This window comes from Stylophora pistillata, chromosome 2, assembly GCF_964205215.1.
Source record: "Stylophora pistillata chromosome 2, jaStyPist1.2, whole genome shotgun sequence".
Classification (NCBI taxonomy): Eukaryota; Metazoa; Cnidaria; class Anthozoa; order Scleractinia; family Pocilloporidae; genus Stylophora; species Stylophora pistillata.
This window is the reverse complement of record NC_142520.1, coordinates 4,356,867-4,375,910: the sequence shown is the minus strand read 5'-3', so window position 1 is coordinate 4,375,910 and position 19,044 is coordinate 4,356,867. Positions and strand designations below refer to the sequence as shown.

At 38.8% G+C, this 19,044-nt stretch overlaps 1 protein-coding gene across 1 annotated transcript; it reads right to left on the bottom strand.

The window, feature by feature from the left end:
* Window positions 1–1,745: 1,745 nt before the first annotated feature.
* On the bottom strand, window positions 1,746–17,836 carry LOC111346083 (uncharacterized). The gene is made up of 16 exons (XM_088751024.1): window positions 17,495–17,836; window positions 16,622–16,786; window positions 16,332–16,442; window positions 15,918–16,043; window positions 15,714–15,810; window positions 15,185–15,403; window positions 14,350–14,726; window positions 13,873–14,040; window positions 6,757–6,867; window positions 6,319–6,435; window positions 5,924–6,014; window positions 5,229–5,603; window positions 4,805–4,927; window positions 4,183–4,305; window positions 3,205–3,339; window positions 1,746–2,768 (listed from the first exon to the last, which is right to left on the bottom strand). Exons 2-16 carry the CDS (start codon window positions 16,715–16,717, stop codon window positions 2,413–2,415), a joined length of 2,625 nt encoding a protein of 874 aa, XP_088607150.1. The 5' UTR covers window positions 16,718–16,786; window positions 17,495–17,836; the 3' UTR covers window positions 1,746–2,412.
* Window positions 17,837–19,044: the final 1,208 nt, after the last annotated feature.

Here is a 19,044-nt window from a genome sequence, read left to right as displayed (position 1 = left end):
CAAGGAAAGGAGAAAAAAAGGGCAGGAGAAAGAGAGAAAAGTAAAAGTCGTAAGTGGGGCATGACTATTCAACCCAAAAACGCTCTCTGCGCCTGCCCGAGATTTTCAGGCCGCCATTTTGCATTTGGATCGAAAGGCCGTCGAGTGCACGAGCTGTCAAGGGGTTTTTGATAAGTTTGAGCTTTTAAAACCACAAAAGTGACCCGAGATCTGCTCGACTAGCTTCAAAACACAGTTTTCCACGAAAGCTGCGGCCATTAATGGGTTAAAGGATCAACCGATTTGAGTGAATTTCGCAAGCTTTTAAAATCCTTTAATCTACCAGTCTTAAGAGCCAGTTGTAAATGTAGTTAGGGTTTTCCTAGAGTTTCCTAGTTTTCTCATTAATTCACTGGGTCGCGGGTGGTTGTAGCTTTCTATATTATCCTAATGTAGGTGCTTGTATTTTAATTTACTTCTTAATTGTATCGTTTTTAACTTAGTATTTTATTGTCATACGTTTTATACATGAGCCTCTGGCTCGGATGACCGGGCCAACCCCATCCTACGTTTTGACAGTAATAAATTGATTGACTGATTGATTGATTGATTAATAAAAACTATGACAAGTTTAAGAAAGAAACTAAACATAAGTAATATGTTTTCAAAACAAAAACAAAAACAAAACTAGCAACAACAACAGTTAACTCGGCAAAAAGCGCGGCAACTGCGAGCGCACATAACACGGCCTGTCCACTTTCAAAGTATCCCTTTAACCTTCCTATTACATTGTCCACTTACAAGCATGAAGCGTACACTGTCCTATAAGTCCTCAAATCAGGCTAATCATAACCAATCAGGTTCGAGGATTTTGTTATATTTTGATTATCAGTGCTATGGTCAGAATGGGATGGGGTTTCATGTACGAAGGGAAATTCAAACTGAATGGCTGAGATTTAATCTGGCTGTTTGTTTATATTTATCTGTTTATTTCTCCGTAGATCGATATATTTTATTCTTATTCAAACGTAAGGCATACCATTTAAATTAGCTACTTGGTTTGTAAGGTCTTAAAGTCGTGATTACTTGACCTTCTTTTTATCATTAGACCGGTAGTATTAAAATTGTCTCCACTATTATGTCTTACGATCAGTGGCACTTACGGTCATTTACAAAGATCTCCGTGAAATATTCCAACCGAGCCAAGCGAACTCTGCCTCTTTCAACGAACGAAGGTTTGCTAAAACCTAGTTCTATAAATAGTATCCTCAAGTTTTTATAGTTCTCGTTTGGTGTGAAGATAAGCTACACGAGGCAAGTTTAGAGCAATGTCCTCGATCCCAGATTGAATTTCTGTTTCGCTTTTGTTTTGATTTTCTTTTAATAACTTTTCATCAATTTTCTTTCTGTCTTTCATAACATTTCGCCTTTTCCTCTTTTCTTCTACTTTTATTTGTCTTGTTTTGGTGTTCTTGTTATTTGTTGGTCTTTCGAGTGACCTTTTGACATATATATATATATATCTTAAATTAAGTTCGTTTAGAAGGTTTGCTACACCGCAGAATAGCTGAATGATTTTCCGAAACTGATGCTTTGATAGCTTTGTATTTGATCCAAAGTATAATAAAAGAACAGTTTAAAGCATCCTTTTTGTCGAATATGAGTACTGGATATAGTTAAGGTTAGGAGGTCTAAGAATCCAAAACCACATCCAAGAAATGAGTCGTAAGATTAACGGATCTGCTTAAGGTATCTCAGAAGAAAAGTTAGAATTTCTTTTTTTTAATACTAATGTTAGCTCGCCGATTAGCATCCATTAAAACTCGTTAGGTTTTAATCGCCATGAGAGGAAATCTTCCTCAGATGTTTCCTCGAACCACGCTCTCGACAAGCTCTTTAAAACATGTTTTTTTTCTTTTTTTTCTTTTTTTTCTTTTTTTGTCTTTTCTTCATCCATTCAAGTAGTTTTACTGTAAATTCTCACCCAAATCTTGAATTCAAACCTAGCAAATTTTTATTTGTCACGGAAACTCATTGGCGAAAAAACTCTATCTTTTTTGCTTTGATTTATTCGTCGATAAAAGCAAAACTTCATCATTAAGTCTATTCAATATTTGATTATTTTGTCCCTTACTCGTCCATTTATTTATCTACTTATCGCCAAGACTCGTTTTAAGAAACCATGAGGTACCTTGATTATATCTCTTATTTCTAGAGGAGAATGTGAACTTTGTATAAACGGTTCTAGACTTCTTCTCACTCTTCCCTTTCTAATTAAAATCAACTTAAAACAATACCCATGCTTATCTATTTGAAAACTGATTTTTGAATTAGATGTAATGATATCCAGGAATCAATGGTTAAATTGTTTAAAATTTCTATTAATTTTGGAACTGCGACAAAGTGATTTCGACTCCTGAGCCCTACACAAAATTAATATGTGCCGCAGTAACGAAGAGAACATCCAGGCGTCCCAGTTATGTAGTATACGTAGTAAGCACCACAATTTCTCACTGTGATGTATCTTGACCAATTGCAGCAACTATAACTCCAATGAAAACAGACCAGTCTAGTGACCTGACCATCAGCCACTGAGGGATGTCCACCAGTCAAATATCCAGGTGCATGACTGTTGCAACGGTTCTGAGACTGACATGATGTGGCCATTCTTGTACCTGCAGAACCTTCAAAACGGAACCAGCCAGAGAGTCCACTGTCACAATATGTATGAGTATTTCCGTAAGATATATGCCTGTCCCCGCCATTCAGACTTTGGTAGTTTTGACATTCTAAGGAACAAGAGAAAGGTAGAAATTTAAAAATGCGAAGTTCAGTCTGCTAGTCGGGCCACATTTGAATTGAACAAGCTTTAAAAATGCCTAGTCTTTTTATTATCTACATCATAGCTTCATTTTTTGCTTGCAGAGGTTCAAATAATTCTAGTCGAGCCCCTGCCCGTGAAGAAGGAACATGAGAATGGAGAGAGATGGAATCACTTACATTCTTTACAGTTTATGTCCTAAGGATACATTAATTGTCTAGAGGAGAATGTGAACTTTGTATAAACGGCTCTAGACTTCTTCTCACTCCTCCCTTTCCAATGAAAGTCAACTTAAAACAATACCCACGCTTATCTATCCTGTATTTTCAGCAGGTAAATAGTGATCGAGTGGCCGTGAATCGAACTAGTTATTGGTTTATCGTCCCGCAAAAGACGCTCTTTACCTGATGCCGAGAGCCTGCACGTTTTTCCATCTCCTGTGTAATACCTGTTACAGGAACAGCTGTAAGACCCTGCACTATTGATACATGACGCAAAGCGGTGGCAGCCATGAACACCACTGGTACATTCATCGATGTCTGCGGACAATAACAGCTCCGCGATTATGAATTAAGTAACCGAAAAAAAAGAAAAAAGGGAGGTGGGGAACAACAGCATCCAACAACGAAGCGAAACAGAATTTTTAATCATGTATTTGCAAACACAAATACAACTTTCGAAAAATTGCTCGTTGATAACTTGTTATCCCCCATAGGTCAGAGAACTATTTATTTTGATTAACGATTAAACCTAATGAGTAACGTTCAGTCAGGAACCGAAGGAAAATGTACTAAGGAGGAGGTCAAAGTTTTACACATTCTGCTGTCATATATCTGCTAAAATGCCCTTTAGAGATTTTGCAGACCTTAGTCCAAAAAAAAAACAAATCAAAACAAAAAAAGAAAACAAAAAAAGAAGCGCGAGAAGGGCGAGATTCTTATCTCAAGTGGCGCGATTCGTTGCTTAATACGATGCAAGAAAGGTACAAATCGCATACAAAACTCCAGTTTCAGTACTGATTTGTATATAGACCTTTTCATTAGGATTTCTCGGAATTGCGATCAGTCTGGTGGCAAGAAAATATAAACTATTATTCTCTTGTTTGGTGGCCATAGCCTCAGGAGTTTTGTAAATTTAAGAGGACATTTAGAGCTCCCGATCTCGGCCTTCACTTCCTCAAGAATCTCTTGTCTGAATAAGGCTAATTGGTAAATATAATGCCAATCAATCCATACTTGTGCTGAATTAACACTTAATAGCATATCAAAAATAAAACGTTTTAAGCATACAGGAAACAATTGAACATGTCATTTCAGTCTTTTGGTGAACAACTTAAAAAGTGCTGCTTATTTCATTATCATTTGCGTAAATAGACCACTTACCAACACAAGTTTTTCCATTCCCCGAATACCCAACTTTACATGCGCAGCTATGGAACCCTTGACTATTAGTGCAAATAGCGCTGGCGTCACAGCTGTGGGAGTTTGTGGAACATTCGTCTATATCTGAGATATATATTTCAGTAATTGCTAATTGGAATTCAATGAAGGACTGTAAGTTAAGTCTGTAATTAATCCTTCTATTTCCTTGCTCTCATTGCAGGTAAAAATATTACCTACTCTCACTTAATTGTGAACCCTCAGTCTGTAATTGTTAAAGTTAACGGTGAATCTCAGGACAACAACTGAAAAGCGAATAAAGAGTGACATTGAAAACAGCCAAAGAAGAATTAACCAAACATATCAACATAGAAGGCACCCGATTATTATAACGAACACCGTGGATGGCACAATCTATGCGAGTTTGAGAAACACTCGTCTACATCTAAAACTTTTGAACGGATTGCTTAGATTTGTTGAGCAAGTGCGTTTTAAATACTATTCTGATAAGAAGTTGAAGACTGATCTCTTAGCTAAGATAGAACGGTACAACCATGCCAATAAGAAATAAGAGCGGATAACTGGTACACTTTCTCTACTTTCAAGAGTTTAAAGTTGGTCATACCGTTGCATGTTCTTCCATCACCAGAATACCCAGCTCTACAGGTACAGATGTACGACCCCGCGGTATTCGTACAATCTGCGTTGTCTGCACAGTTGTCAGTGTGTGTCTTGCATTCGTCAAAGTCTGCCACAATCAACATATAACAATTTAAGTCTATGCCTATACCATATAAGAAAAAATGATGAAGAGATCTGTATTTGTTGGTGGGAGGGATTATCTTAGCACAGCAAGGAAAACATTAAAAAGCTTTGCGACTGAGATCTTTAGGAACGTCCAATAACTAGAAGTACTCATCAAGTAAAGAAGAAAGTCTGGATTGAAAACAAATAGCATGTTTCCATTTATCAAGGTCACCTCAGTTTCAATAACTACTCAAGGTGTTATTCAAAAACAGTAACTACTTGCAAGACAATAAATTAATTACCTGTAAAGCACGTAAAATTGAAGCAATTCTTGCATGGCACGTCATTCCAAGTGTACTCATGCTTTGCACCAAGAGTGTGCACGCAGTCTTGGTTGTTCCAGTCATTTGGTTGTTGTGGAGCCCAGAATCTAAATTTGCTTACTTCTTTATTTGTCCAAACAAATGATCCTTCCACGCTCCGATCATTGAGTCCAATCCAAGATCTTTCTCCGTTATGTCGATGCTGAACGTAAACATTTTCTTCTTGGTTGTGCACAGTTACCAACTGGGAGCCCATTGCAGAGCAGTTAGACTCAGCGGTAAGCCATGGTGTGCATGCGGGGCTTGTGAAGTAGCAGTAGCCGTTGAAATAACTCCACCCTGTTTGGCATATATCTGTATGAAAGTGCACAATACGCGCCCGCATCAAAGTCAACACGCGTATGGATCTATACCGTATATGCTGTAGTTATACGTTGGTTTGCTCATAACCGGTAGTACGATTTCTCTATGGCTAAGGACAGAGCAAAGTAGAAAACAAAGCAAAACCAAAAAAAGAACAAAAAGGCAAAGCAAAGGAAAACCAATGGAATCCAGAGATACTTTAGGTGGTCAGTTAAAACCAAAGGTACTTTTTAAAATAATATGTTTCAGATGAAATAACCACTGTTGTGATAAACATCCCTCTGCACTTTCAGGTCCAAACATATTCTCACCTGACAAAACAGTGTATGACACTGAAAGTGGGTCATACTTTATCTCGTACAACTCTTTTATACAAACTCTGAATCCTGTCTCATTGATGAACTAAACAAAAAAATGAAAGAAAAATAATAACATCAAAAATAAGAGTTAATTTCAATTAAATATTATTTGAAAAGGGATGGAATGCAGTACAATGAGAGGGAAATTTCCATTACATATCGTAGAGCTAACGAACGAAACAAATGGCAAAGAGTGTAATAAACAGAAAATTGAAGAGAAAAATACCAATAACATCTGCTGAAACTCAGGTGTGGCTTCAAAGTTAGATATCAGATTTCCCGTGGCAAAAAGAAAGGGGAGAACGGGAAAAAATTGACACTTTAGGATGATGAGTAATCGACCCTACCTCAACCCAAGCTGTAATCCCATTATGTATCGGTTGCAGATTTCCACCACTGGTTGAATGATTTGCAGAAACAAACACATTCGGTGTGCTGTTGAACTTCTGCTTAAAGGAGACATCCTATGTAAAGAGCAGATCGAATCCAGTTCAAAATTAACTTAACTTTGCGAAGGAGGGACAACTTAAATCCTGCTCGTTACGCTTTGTTTCTTTGTAAGTCTGTTAGTTTGTTTGTTTTCTTCTGATTCGCAAATGAAGACTCCATGTGGCAGTTTTACACTGACCTACTGAAGAACGATGTTTTTCATTACGGTTCAATTCACAAGTAAAGAAAATAACACCACCCCTTCTGGGACCTGCTTTTGACGGCGAGAACGAAAAGGATATTTTTATGGGAAAAAATGCATTGGTATTGGACAAACTTTTTTAGCTCAGCTGTACCTTGCAATAAGCGCGGTTGTGATCAGCAGGTGGCGACTGAGAATTAGCAAAATAAACTGACTTGTGTTCAGAGAAGAGAGGCTTGTGCAGAGATGAGAATGCCAACCATTTCTAAAATATGAAATTAAAAATCATTCGTTATCACTTCATTTTGTGTTAATCTTTCCAAGTGTAGCTCACCGACCTTTAGCCTTGTTTCTGAAAAATAAGACCACTTGATAAAAAGAGAATGGCAAATTAACCACAAGTAGTATTCAAAGGGGGTTTCTGACGCATTTTGAAAATTGCCTTATTTCTAAGGATAAATTCAAAAATAGCCTTAAAAACAAGGCAATCTAAAAATGTGTCAAAATAATCATGTTTTAAAGGCAATTTTGAAAAATGTAAAGAGGAAATAAACAATTTTTTAAAAATCGAGTTTCCAGATGGGATTTGAACCCACGACCCTCCGTAATCTAGCCGGATGCTCTAACCACTGAGCGACAGGAGACTCTATGGTGAGCAACGGAAAAAATTACTTTAATTTTTAATCTTACTTAAAAAAAGCACAACGATGATTTCAAGGCAAAATGATTGACGCATCATTTGTTTCCTTCAAAATCAAAGCAAAATTGACGAATTTTGTGATTGCATTGATTTTCAAGACAATCTCAAAATGCGTTTGAACCAATACTTGTAACGATGACCGAATTATTTTCACTGAATCTGTCACGCAATCCCAGACATTTCTAGAATTGCCTTTAGTTTGTAATATTCCAGAAACTTCTTTCATGTGACTCAGCAGTTTTCAAAAATACTTGTAATGCGCTGTAAATAATAAAAGAACATTATAGATACCTAAAGTATATGCATAAAAGCTGGCTTGTGAGAAGTGCAAAGAAACATTTGCCCGAGGGCTTGCCCTCGTGGCCGGCTGGCCGAACTTGTGCAAGCTATGATGTGACGAGGCTACGACCTTTCCATATCCGGAGAGAAGGAAGAGAAGAAAAAGACCACAGCCGAGAAGGAAAGAAGATAAATAATACGTAGTTCACTATGAAGTCCTCCGGAAAATTTTGTGTACGCGGAAAGAATACCATGAATCAAGAAAGCCAAGCGTTGTGGTCTTCAGTCGGCGGAAGTTGGAATTCGAAGTTGATCAAGACGATGAATACTTCTACGGCATAAAGGATTGTAAGCCTGCTTTACGAACTGCTTAACTTAATCTTAACCTAAGTAAATTAAGCAGTGTAAAACTAATTAAGTAATAGTTAAAATGGATAACTGCTTGCTGTTACATTTTTTTAGCGTGCCTTATATCGTACTCGGATGTCTATTTTTTATAGATGTTTTATTAGCAGACATTTCTTGGTCATTCGTGCACGTAACATAATAGAAATTTTAAAAATTACAGATTTTGGAGATACTGATCTTCTAGCAGAGCATACTCATGATGATGAAGCCGACGATGAAGATGATGGAGATGCAACAACACCTTTTCAACCAGATGAGAATTCAACTCCGGGACCCTCAGGCGAAGAAATTCCAATGACGACAATGAAAAGGGGGCAAGAATAGTGTTCAAAAACGGCTGAGACATCTTTCATTGAAGGTGATATTTTTGGTTCGCAAGTTTGAACTTTAAATGAGAATGCATTGGAATCACTTACTAGTATTTTTCCGGAGGCAAAAGCTTCAGAACTTGAGGTTTCTTACAGTAAGAAAGGAAGGTGGCAGGTGAAGATGTTTGGTCAAGGCAAGAGGGTAGATCCTTTGTCTACCGAAGAAAGGGGCCCAAATAGGCAGAGGTTGAGTCCTAGTCTCCCAATACAAATTAAAACTTCACTTGGTCCACAGCGAGAAGTTCTGATAGCTCAGAAGGATAAAGAAATTGAAGAGAAGGAACAGTCCATTCGAGATGATAAAGAGATTTCTGGTGATGAAAATGAAGACGCCACCATACGAGAACAAGCAAGAGAAAGGATAACTGAAAATCAAGAGCGGATTGATGCCCTTGAGAATGAAAGAGAGAGACTTAAAGAAAGATTATCACTCCGTGTGAGATTGATAAACATCTTCAAGAAGTATGGTTTTAAAGTCTCAGCTGTTGTTTTGGCAGTTGGAACAACGATTGGAGTGACTGTGAGCACACTAAAAATAGGCCTTAGGTGTGGGGAACGGGCTTAACACTCTTGGAAAAAAATATCGCTGAAATTTTACCAGGTCTCGTTGGTGCAATAGTCAGCTTCGGTTTTAGAGTTGCTGGGTCAGTGATCAACTTTCTTAGAGAAAATGCCTGGACTCTAATAACGGGTGTTGCAATATTTATGGTTGAGCAATTTCAAAACAAAAGGCGATGAATCAGGAGGGCTGAGACCAGTTCGACTGAGATCAATCCGTCTTTAATTTAATCATTATTTGTCTCGCTGTCTCTCGACGCTTTCGTCTTCCCAAGAGTTTCATTTGGATCTGTCTTCTGAGCTTCGCTCGCGGTCTTTTGACTTGATAGGTGAGACGTAGGTCTCTTCATTTTTGATGAGCCCCCGCTCATATGCTTAACTCCGACTGATTTCATATCCAAATTAACTGATTTATTGACTCCAAATTTCATGTCGAAACTTGCCTTCTTCAGCTTGGTATTATACCCGACTGCGCTCTGTGTGTTCAGAAGAATATTTGAGGGCATAAGCCAATTACCTGGTGAGATTGCAAGATCAAGTCTGACTTTCGCCCCATCAATCGGAAGCTAAAATCTCTGTACGCTCTTCGAGATGTCTGTCATTCTGATCACATCCTCAACTAAAACAATAAACTCACGCTGAGGCTTGTTTGCGCTTCCTGATGAACCAAAGATGGATGATCTGACATTTACTTGTGAACCGAAAAGAGATCCGAGACCATGACAGTCTTCTTCTGTGAAGCGGAAGTCTGTGCTTGGAGAAATTCCAAATTCTGAACACAATCTCTTGAACGATAACTTGTCGTAGTTATTATTTGTCTGACTGAGCGTTGGGTCGCCGGGAGAGCCGATTCACTCTGTATTCCACCCATCTCTAAAAGAATCCTTCTGACTGCGGTATAAATTTGAAACCGCAGAAACGACTTGATCTGATCTGGAACCATGTCAAGCAGTTCACGAGAGATTCCACAGCCTAAAATAGCGTACCACACTGCAAAGTTGAGTTGTTGAAACCAGTAGCTTATATTCGGCCCCGCAAGCCATCTCTTTGATTTTGCGCCTAAGCTGTGTTGAATTTTCATTTTTGTGAATATTTCTCTGAACTTTGCTTTAAAATATTAGTTTGGGTAATAAATATGTTAGTCTCTTCATTCAAGCTACTTATCGCACTCTTTTGAATTGGAACTGCTGGAACCTCCTTAATTGCAGAAGAATTCAGAGTAACCTCGATGGGAAACCCTGCTACTCTAACTGCGCGCTTCGTTTCATCCTCCCAGTCTTTTCTGATTGATCCTGAGACGCTCGTTTGAACACCATTGGAGCAATTCAAGTAAACTTCAGCTTTTCCCCGTTTTTCGCTGAAGAATGTTACTTGCACATTGAACTTGCTCAGGTCTGCGTTCGGATATTGTTCTTTGAAATCATTCAAGGCTTTTGTTCTTTTTTTTCGCAACAATTCTTTTCGCTTCATCTGTTCTTAACCAAGCCGACATTTGATTTGTTTTTATAATCAAAATGGTTGTGTTGACAATTATTTCAGATTCAAGTAATTTCACAGTTCTCTTCAAAGAGCCTCTCGTGAATGGAAGTGAACATATTAGGCTAGTGAGCTGTTCTCTTTACAACTCATGGCAGAACCTGGGTCGCTCTGGAGAAATCTCTTCACTTGATGCTCAGGACAATTCATCTGTAAAGAGAATTTCTGAGAGAAACTATTCATTGAAAAGCCTTGGTAAAGTTCTTGGAGATGGATTGAAAAACAAAGGAGTCAAAGTTCGACAAAAGGTTATCATCATTTAATAACTACCTTGTCAATTGCGATCATTTGGAAGCTGAAGAAGACTAGAGAGGTTTTCAAGGACAAAATCGAGTAGGTTTTAAGAAAGGGTGTGTATCCATATGATTACATGAGCAGCATTGAAAAGTTCAGAGAAACAGAAACTCCGCCAAAAAGAGAGTTTTTATTCAAAGCTGAATGACTGTGATATAACTGATGAAGATTATGAGCCCTCAAAGAATATCTGGAATGAGTTCAAAGTGAAGAACGTGGCCGAAGGTAGGTCTTGGAACCTGGGTGATTATCATGATCCTGTGTTTAAGGAGTTCAGAAACGTCTGTCTTGAGAATTACAGTCTCGACCCTGCTTGGTATTACACTGCTCCTGGATTGGCTTAGGTTGCAGTATTGAATGTGACAAACGTTGAGCTTGAGCTACTGAGTGATCCAGACATGCTTGTGATGTTTGTGAAAGGAAATCGTAAAGGAATCTCTATGATCTCAAATCGCTATGCAAGGGCAAACAACAAATACCTGGGAGAAAAGTTTGACAGAGAAAAGCCATCAAAATATCTGACTTATCTAGATGCGAACAGTCTTTATGGATGCGCAATGTGCAAGCCTCTTCCTGTCAGATGTTTCAAATGGATGAGAAAGGCAGAGATTAAAAAGTGGAGAAACATTCCGTGCATTCTTGAAGTTGATCGTGAATATCCAAAAGAGCTTCATGATCTTCACAACGATTATCCTCTTGCTCCAGAGAGGGTTACGATCAACAATGCGCAGAGCTCGGTAAGAGCCCAAGTCGAGAAACTTGTGCCAAATCTTAATGATAAGGAGAGATATATCATTTATCACAAGAATCTCAAACCTTGCGTTGGGTTTAAGGTTGCAAAATATTCACAGAGGAATCAAATTTGAAGAAGAACCCTGGCTGAAAAGTTATATCGAGCTCAAGAATCTCAAATCTTGCGTAGGGCTTAAGGTTGATTAATATTTACAGAAGAATCAAATTTCAAGAAGAACCCTGCCTGAGAAGTTATATCGAGCTCAACACAAACCTGCGCGCGAGTGCAAAGAACGAATTTGAAAAGGATTTCTTGAAGTTGATAAATAACTCTGTCTTTGGAAAACAATTGAAAACATCAGGAATCGAGTTGATGTGAGGTTAGTCAACAATCGAAAGAAAGCAAACAAGCTTTCAGCAAAACCAAACTTTCAGCACTGCATACTATTTGACGAAAATCTCATTGCAATCCATATGGGGAGAACATCAATAAGGTTTGACAAGCCAGTTTACTGTGGAATGGCAAGACTTTGATGTATGACTTCCACTATAACTACATCAAAGAGATATGTGGAGACTGTGCAAAGCTTCTTTTCATAGACACTGACAGTCGAACAAAGCTCCTCGATTGGATTGCAGGAAACGACCGAATCAAAAAAGAGGCAAAACAGAATTTTGTTAATACAGATTATGCTTTAAAGCCTTACAACAAGGCACATAATGAAGAGCTTGATGTAGAAGAGCCACGTTTTTCTAACTTCTTCAAGCCGAGCACACAACACAAAGAAGGTGAAAAGATCTACGTCGGAGGAATGGCTTTGGGTTTGGGATTGGCAGCAAGTCGTTTTTTGTGATCGCAATAGAAAATGGAAAGAAAACTTTCAAGAGTTTACTATAGCCCGAAAGGATTTTGGAAGGGATTAGATGCAGTGAAGAAGTTGGTAAAGGAAGCTGGAGTTCCTGAAGATGTTGCAAGGCTTTGGCTGATGAAGCAGGCTATCTGGCAGATTTATTTGCCTGCCCCAAAGCATATCCCACGAGCAATTGTTCACGTTGAATCTCCAAACACAGTTCATCCAGCTGATCTTATTTTCCTTCCTCATGACAGACTTCCTAGAGGAAGAAAGGTCTATAAATATGCATCGACAGTAGTCGATGTCGCGAGCAGATTCAGGGCTGCTGAGCTTCTCACCTCAAAAGATTCTTCTGAGGTTTCAAAGGCTTTCCAGAAAAACTACAAGAGATTATTATTGAGATGGCGTAAAGTTCCTTAGGTTGATCCTGGACGTGATTTTATGGGTGAAACGACTAAAGAGATGGCAAAGCATGATGTGAGAATAAGAAGAGGAAATGTAAACGTTCATAGAGATCAAGGGATAGATGAGCGATTTAATCGAACTCTGAGTGAGCGTCTTTTTACTTTCCAATACGGCCAAGAGATAAACTTCGAAGACAAAAAGAGATCAACAGAATGGGTGAAAAGGCTTCCAGAAGTTGTTTCAGCATTGAATAGTGAGGAGACAAGATTGACTGGAAAGAAACTAATTGACGCAATCAAAGAAAAGGCGGTTGACGCAAAGAGTTCAACTTCTTATTCAAGACCTGTTGGCTTTAAAGAAAAGAGACTCGACTCTTAAAACGTGAGATATCTCTATGCTGCTTGTGAGTTAGAGGGTAGTCAAAGACGAGCAACAGTTCCAATATGGTCTCTGAAGGACTTCAATATCGAAAAAGTATTTGTGAATGAAAGGGAGCCTGTTCTCTACTATCTGAAAGACGGATCAAAGCGAGGGTTCGTCAGAGAAGAGCTTCAGATTGTTCCATCTAAAACTGAGTTACCTCCTGAAGGATTTCGATGATTTGAAAATTGTTCCAAATGCTTCATAAGCCTCCATGAGTTTTTGGGATTATTTATGAGATATTGTCCTTATTAGTTTTTCCTGGTGATTCTAACGCACTTTTGTCTTGAAATTCAATGCAATCTCAAAATTCGTCAATTTGATTTGAAAGACTTGCTTTGATTTTGAAGGCAATTTCGAAAAAATGCGTCGATCATTTTGCCCTGAAATTATCGTTATACTTTTTTAAATGAGATTAAAAATAAAGTAATTTTTTCAAAATTAACTTGACAACATGGTTGTTTTGACACATTTTTAGAATGAGTTGTTTTCAGGACACAGTTAAAATTTTACCTGAAAATCAAGACAATTTTCAAAATGTGTCAGAAACCCCCTTTTGATACTACTCCACAATTTTACAAAGAAAAATAAAGCACGCAAAAGTATAACAAACAAACCAAAACAAAAACAAAACACACAAACGCACACTTAAAAGAAAAAAAATTGGTGCACCTCTTTGGAGATAATGACTCCAAGTAACTGGAATGTGTACTTACAACGTGAACATCTTCGTGAGATCCTGCATAATTCTGAAGTTCCCTTAAGCAGACTTTGAATGAGGACTGCGTGACATCTTCAATCCAAACACTTGCAGCGTCACGTTTCAGTCCAGCGTGATGATGAGCAGCCGTTACAAATACTGATGGCATCACAGAAAACTTTCCCTGTTAAAAGGTAGTGCATATTAGCCTCTAAAACACTGAAGTTGCACAAGCTCATCTCCTTTATTCAATCTGAAATCTCGAAAAGCAAAATACGCAGACCTGAAACTGAAAACTAATCACGTTCAAAAACTTCCACTATACAGTATTTTATAGTCAACATTTTAATCGTGTAAAAAAGCAACTCTTTAATGATATTTATTTTATGAATGATAATGCTAGGTCGGTACTGCGAACACGGCTCCAATTTGAAAAGAAACTTTTTTTTTTGCTTTTCAAAACATTTGTAATAACACAGCTTGGTCTACTAACCAAGGGAAAACTGACAGATTTACAAGTCGTTCCAGTCCACCATTGTGATAACCGCACTTCGTCAGCAACTCCATCCACTGGTGCCCCTTGGTAAGCTATCCAATCAACTGTCACATTAGCATTTGAGTGTCTTTCGTTGTAACCGGCCGCCATCACACATGCGGTGAATCTATCGTAATTGAGATTTTCAACCCAGGACACAGCGGCATCGTGTACGTAAGACTTGTCACTGGTGTCAATATGATTGACTGTTATCTGAACTTCGAGGGCCTTGTCAGGATAGAACACAAATGGCCTGAGGCGAATGACCTCGCAATGAGAATATCCAAGCGATGGGATGTGCGGCATGTGGCGACGACCGCGCTGAAAAGGAAATCCTAGAAAAAATATCAAAACCATTTGGCTACGAATAATTTTCTGTCTTCTATTTTAAATTTGTAATGGAACTCTAAACCATTTATACCAGCCATGGCGTCATTACCAAAGAACCAACAACAATAAGATGATTGAAACCACAAAATAAAGTAGTTATTTCTCAAAATTACCCTACATTGGATAGCAGTATGAAGACGAGGACAATGTCACTTCTCCCGGCTCTAACACTGCTTCTGCCGCACTGACCTCTGACTGCCACCATTTCCGACACCCACACACCAGTCGAAATGACCACCATTACTACCAGCAGTAAGATCTACGTGGAACACCGATGCTGCCAGTACTACTGACACTGACATTTTCATTGACACTATCACCGTCATCTCTTCAGGTGTCTAGAAACGGATTTACCGATAAAAGAAACCGTTAAAGGCAAAGATTTTACTCAAATGTAACTAACCTTCACAGCTACCAGGGTGCTGTACAGTGTAGTTAAGTCGAAGGACACACATTTCCTGCCGATACAGACACTCGTTATCGTATGTTGAGCCGTTTGATGAGCAGATAGGTTCTTGGTATGATGGACAGCTCTCTACAGAAACGCATCTAGCATCATAGGGCCCAAATGCTTTGCACAGACAGTGATAATGGCAAACGACGTCAATACAAGGGTCCAAGTCTGCGAGAAAAACGTGGAAACGTGAAAGAAGATGCCGGCAAGTTAACAAGTTTACCATCGTAGATAGTTTATTTGCAACTCCTATCTCACTTTTCAAATGCTTATGGAAGGTGGTTGATTTAGAAAAGACATCCAAAAGTTGCATCCAAAAATAGGATGACAAAACCCTAAGTTATGACAACCACGCTCTACGAAGTTACATTTTGACTGACGAACTACAAAGTTGTACAGGTATGTCACTTTGCAGGAACAATGAAAATTTAGCCTTTCTCAAATTGACACAAAAATAGTCATGAATTTCTATGCTTACCACCAGTCACCATGTAATCCACGGTAATGACATCCTTATTGTTGGAATCGCTGTTAAATGTTTTGACACAAATCTGAGCTTCAGTTTTAGATGTGTGCTAAATAAAAACAAAAATAAGAAGAAATCATTTCAATATGGTAACATAGCTAATAGTCCCATTTTTTTCATCGAGGAGCTATACCAATATTAGAACACATTACTAACCTCCACCCAGGTAGTGACAGCATTGCATTGGGAGCCGGATTGAAGAGAGTTGTTCATTTTAGTGCTTCGCTTTGCAGTCACCAAAACAACCGGTGGAGCGTAAAAGGGCTCTGTAAAGTTTATAGTCTGAATTAAAGAAAAAAAGAATAAATAAATAACGAGTAGTTCCTCAAGAGTTAGAGTGAGGTGTGAACAGCAGTAGAGCTGCTCTAAGGCCACACTGTTCTGGTGGGAGGAGGGGGGGGGGGGGGCTAAGTATATGAGAAATATAAAAGAGCAAAACAGAATGGTAGAAGAGAAATCGAGGGTACTAAACTTTAAGCCGATTGCAGGTCAAACGGAGACAAAACTTTAAAAAAAAGTGAAACGATAAAAGAAGGAACAAAAGATACAAATAAAAATTATATTACTTACTTGACAAAAGGCGTAATTATCCTGCGGAGATGGCGAGTTTGTACTGGAAAATAACAAACTGTTGATGAAGGTAAAGTTGTCGACGCTGATGTTGTTGAAAGCTATCCAATTCTGTCGATCAAATAAAAGCTTCCATAGTTACTCTAACAAACATAGAATATTTAAGCGTTTTTCTGTCGATGATAAATTTTTCTTTCAGAATTAAGCTCAACTAAGTGTTTCTCATCTCTTCCAATAAATTTCAATACATTTTCAGTGGACAGCACCTTTTAAAACTCGCGGTCACTTACTACTTTTAGGTTCTTGTGTGGACCATCGAAAATCTTGGCTTCCCTCAAGCAAATCTTAAAGCTGTTTACTTTCGATTCCTCGACCCACAAGGCCATGGCATCCTGAGTTCTGTTGATAACACCGTGATTGGCAGTCACAAAAATAGTTGGAGGAGAAAGAAAACGCTGAAACATAAGTAGACAAGTTTTTATCCAATGCATTTTGAGACTATGCCGATACCCTTAGTCAAGGAGTGAGGGAAATACAATGAACCACATTTAAACCTTTATTGGAAACAACCCTAACAATGATACTATTAATAATGGTAACAAATTATGAATTCAGTAACTGGCTTGAACCCGGGGGTAACATGTGAAGGTGTAGTCTGATCGTTCGGGTGAGTGTAGTCCTGAGAAGGACTGTTGTCGGTGGTAGTGACTGACGTTTCGACAACCTGTGCGGAAGTCTGATGATGACTTCCACACAGGTTGTCGAAACGTCAGTCACTATCACCGACAACAGTCCATCTCAGGACTACACTCACCCGGACGATCAGACTACACTTTCAAATTATGAATTATCAATTATGAACTAAAGAGGGTACTGTGAGACTATAAGATAAAAAAAAACCGAGATCAAACAGAAGGAAAGCCCATATCATTGATAACAAATGTCGAAGGATTAGGTGCAACTTTAGCGTGTTTAAAAAGATTGTGAAACGTGTTATTCTGTGGGTTTAATAAAAGGTTAAGTGTCTTTGTTTTCGAAAGCACGCATCGGCAAGGTCGGATCCCTTTTCCTAGCACAGACTTTTGCATTCAATCTTCATCATTTAATGGCATACCCTGTTTAATCATCAGCGCCTATGAGGTGCTAAGTAGCACACATCTAACCTGTTTGAAATCGATCCTCTCACATTCCGTACCAGTTGTCCAAGAACTCAGCGATTTGGTGCCTATTTGGGATCCGTAAGGTGCTGTCTGAACAGCAATCCAGTCCACTTCTTTAGTACCGTTCGAGCTGTCTCCAAACTCCACCACACAGGCTGTAAATCCACTCCTCGTAACATCTTCAACCCAGACTGCAGCTCCATTTCTAGGATTTTGGCTCTTCTCTGTGTGGGCAACGGAGGCAAAGATCTTTACCTGCTGTCCACCAGAGAAAAGATACTGGAAGGAGATCTTCTTACAAGCAAACAGACCTGGTATGGCAGTGGTGATGTTCTCCTTTCCGGCCTTGAAACCGAGAGCTGTTACGAAATCAATCAGAATCAAAAGCTTTGAAATTATACACCTTGCTCATTGCAGTTGTACGAGAATTATGAGGTACACCCTATATTTTGATCCGGTTGAATGTTCCATTCGTTCTCCTTGCGCCCCTCCCCCATTTTTTTTTCTCTTTGTTCTCCATTTAACCCACGTTTTTATCGCCATAAACAAGTCATTCAACGTCAGTAATTCAATGTTAGCTATACTGTGGCTTTATAAAGGAAAAACATATCAACATACCTTTACTTGCTGGAGCAATTAAGATAACTACGAAGAAAGCAAAGCGCAAGTCGCCTAAATTTTGGCGCTCGCGCAACATCTTGCTTAGAATGAGAAGTGTATTTCCCGCTGGAAAGTATATACTCTCATAAAGATCCTTATGTCAATCATCTTTGACTGCAAGGACTTGTTTATTTCGTGAGGGCAAGTTTAATCACGGAATACTAAAGAATGAAATTTAATACGTTGATCGTAGTTAAGGAGGGGGAAATAGGAGGGGAGCGGGTGAGGAGGAAACTATCGACAGCCCTTGCCATTTCATTTTGATCCATCAGTGGCAGTGTTGGTACTTATTTAACAAATACAGAGGTGTTGACTGCGCTCTGCTCTGTTGTCAAGAGCACGAAAGTGTAGGGGAAAACACGAGAATACTAGAGTGTCTCCCTCTACCTCTTGAGGGCTCTAGCCGCTACTTGAGTGGAGTTTTTCAATTTTAATACGAAATCTGAAAGATGAATGTGCAGATGAACATTGACACTTCTACCTCCTTCCCCCCACCCACCCTCCCACCTTCATCTACCACACCTCTGAAGTTTAAGAGTCACCCTCAATATCTTTTACCTCACTTGTTAGAAAGGAGAGGAAATGATTTGCAATATTTTCATAAAGCGGGATCCTCTTAACGAACAAAAGGGAAGCTCCTAGTAATTGAACGTTTTCCACTATATATTATGCGAGATTTGTGTCTCTAAGATAAAAAAAAGAATTTTAGGATTATGATGGTTCAAGTCATGGACTTACCCAACTGATTTAAAGCAAAGGCTATTAACTCCCTTGCGATTTATTCCAGTCACGAGATGCTAGATACTTTTACTCCCTCATTTTATCGCATAACGCAGTACTTAACAATCTCTGGCCAGTCTTGTTGATATTCGATTTCCTATGGACCTCGATTT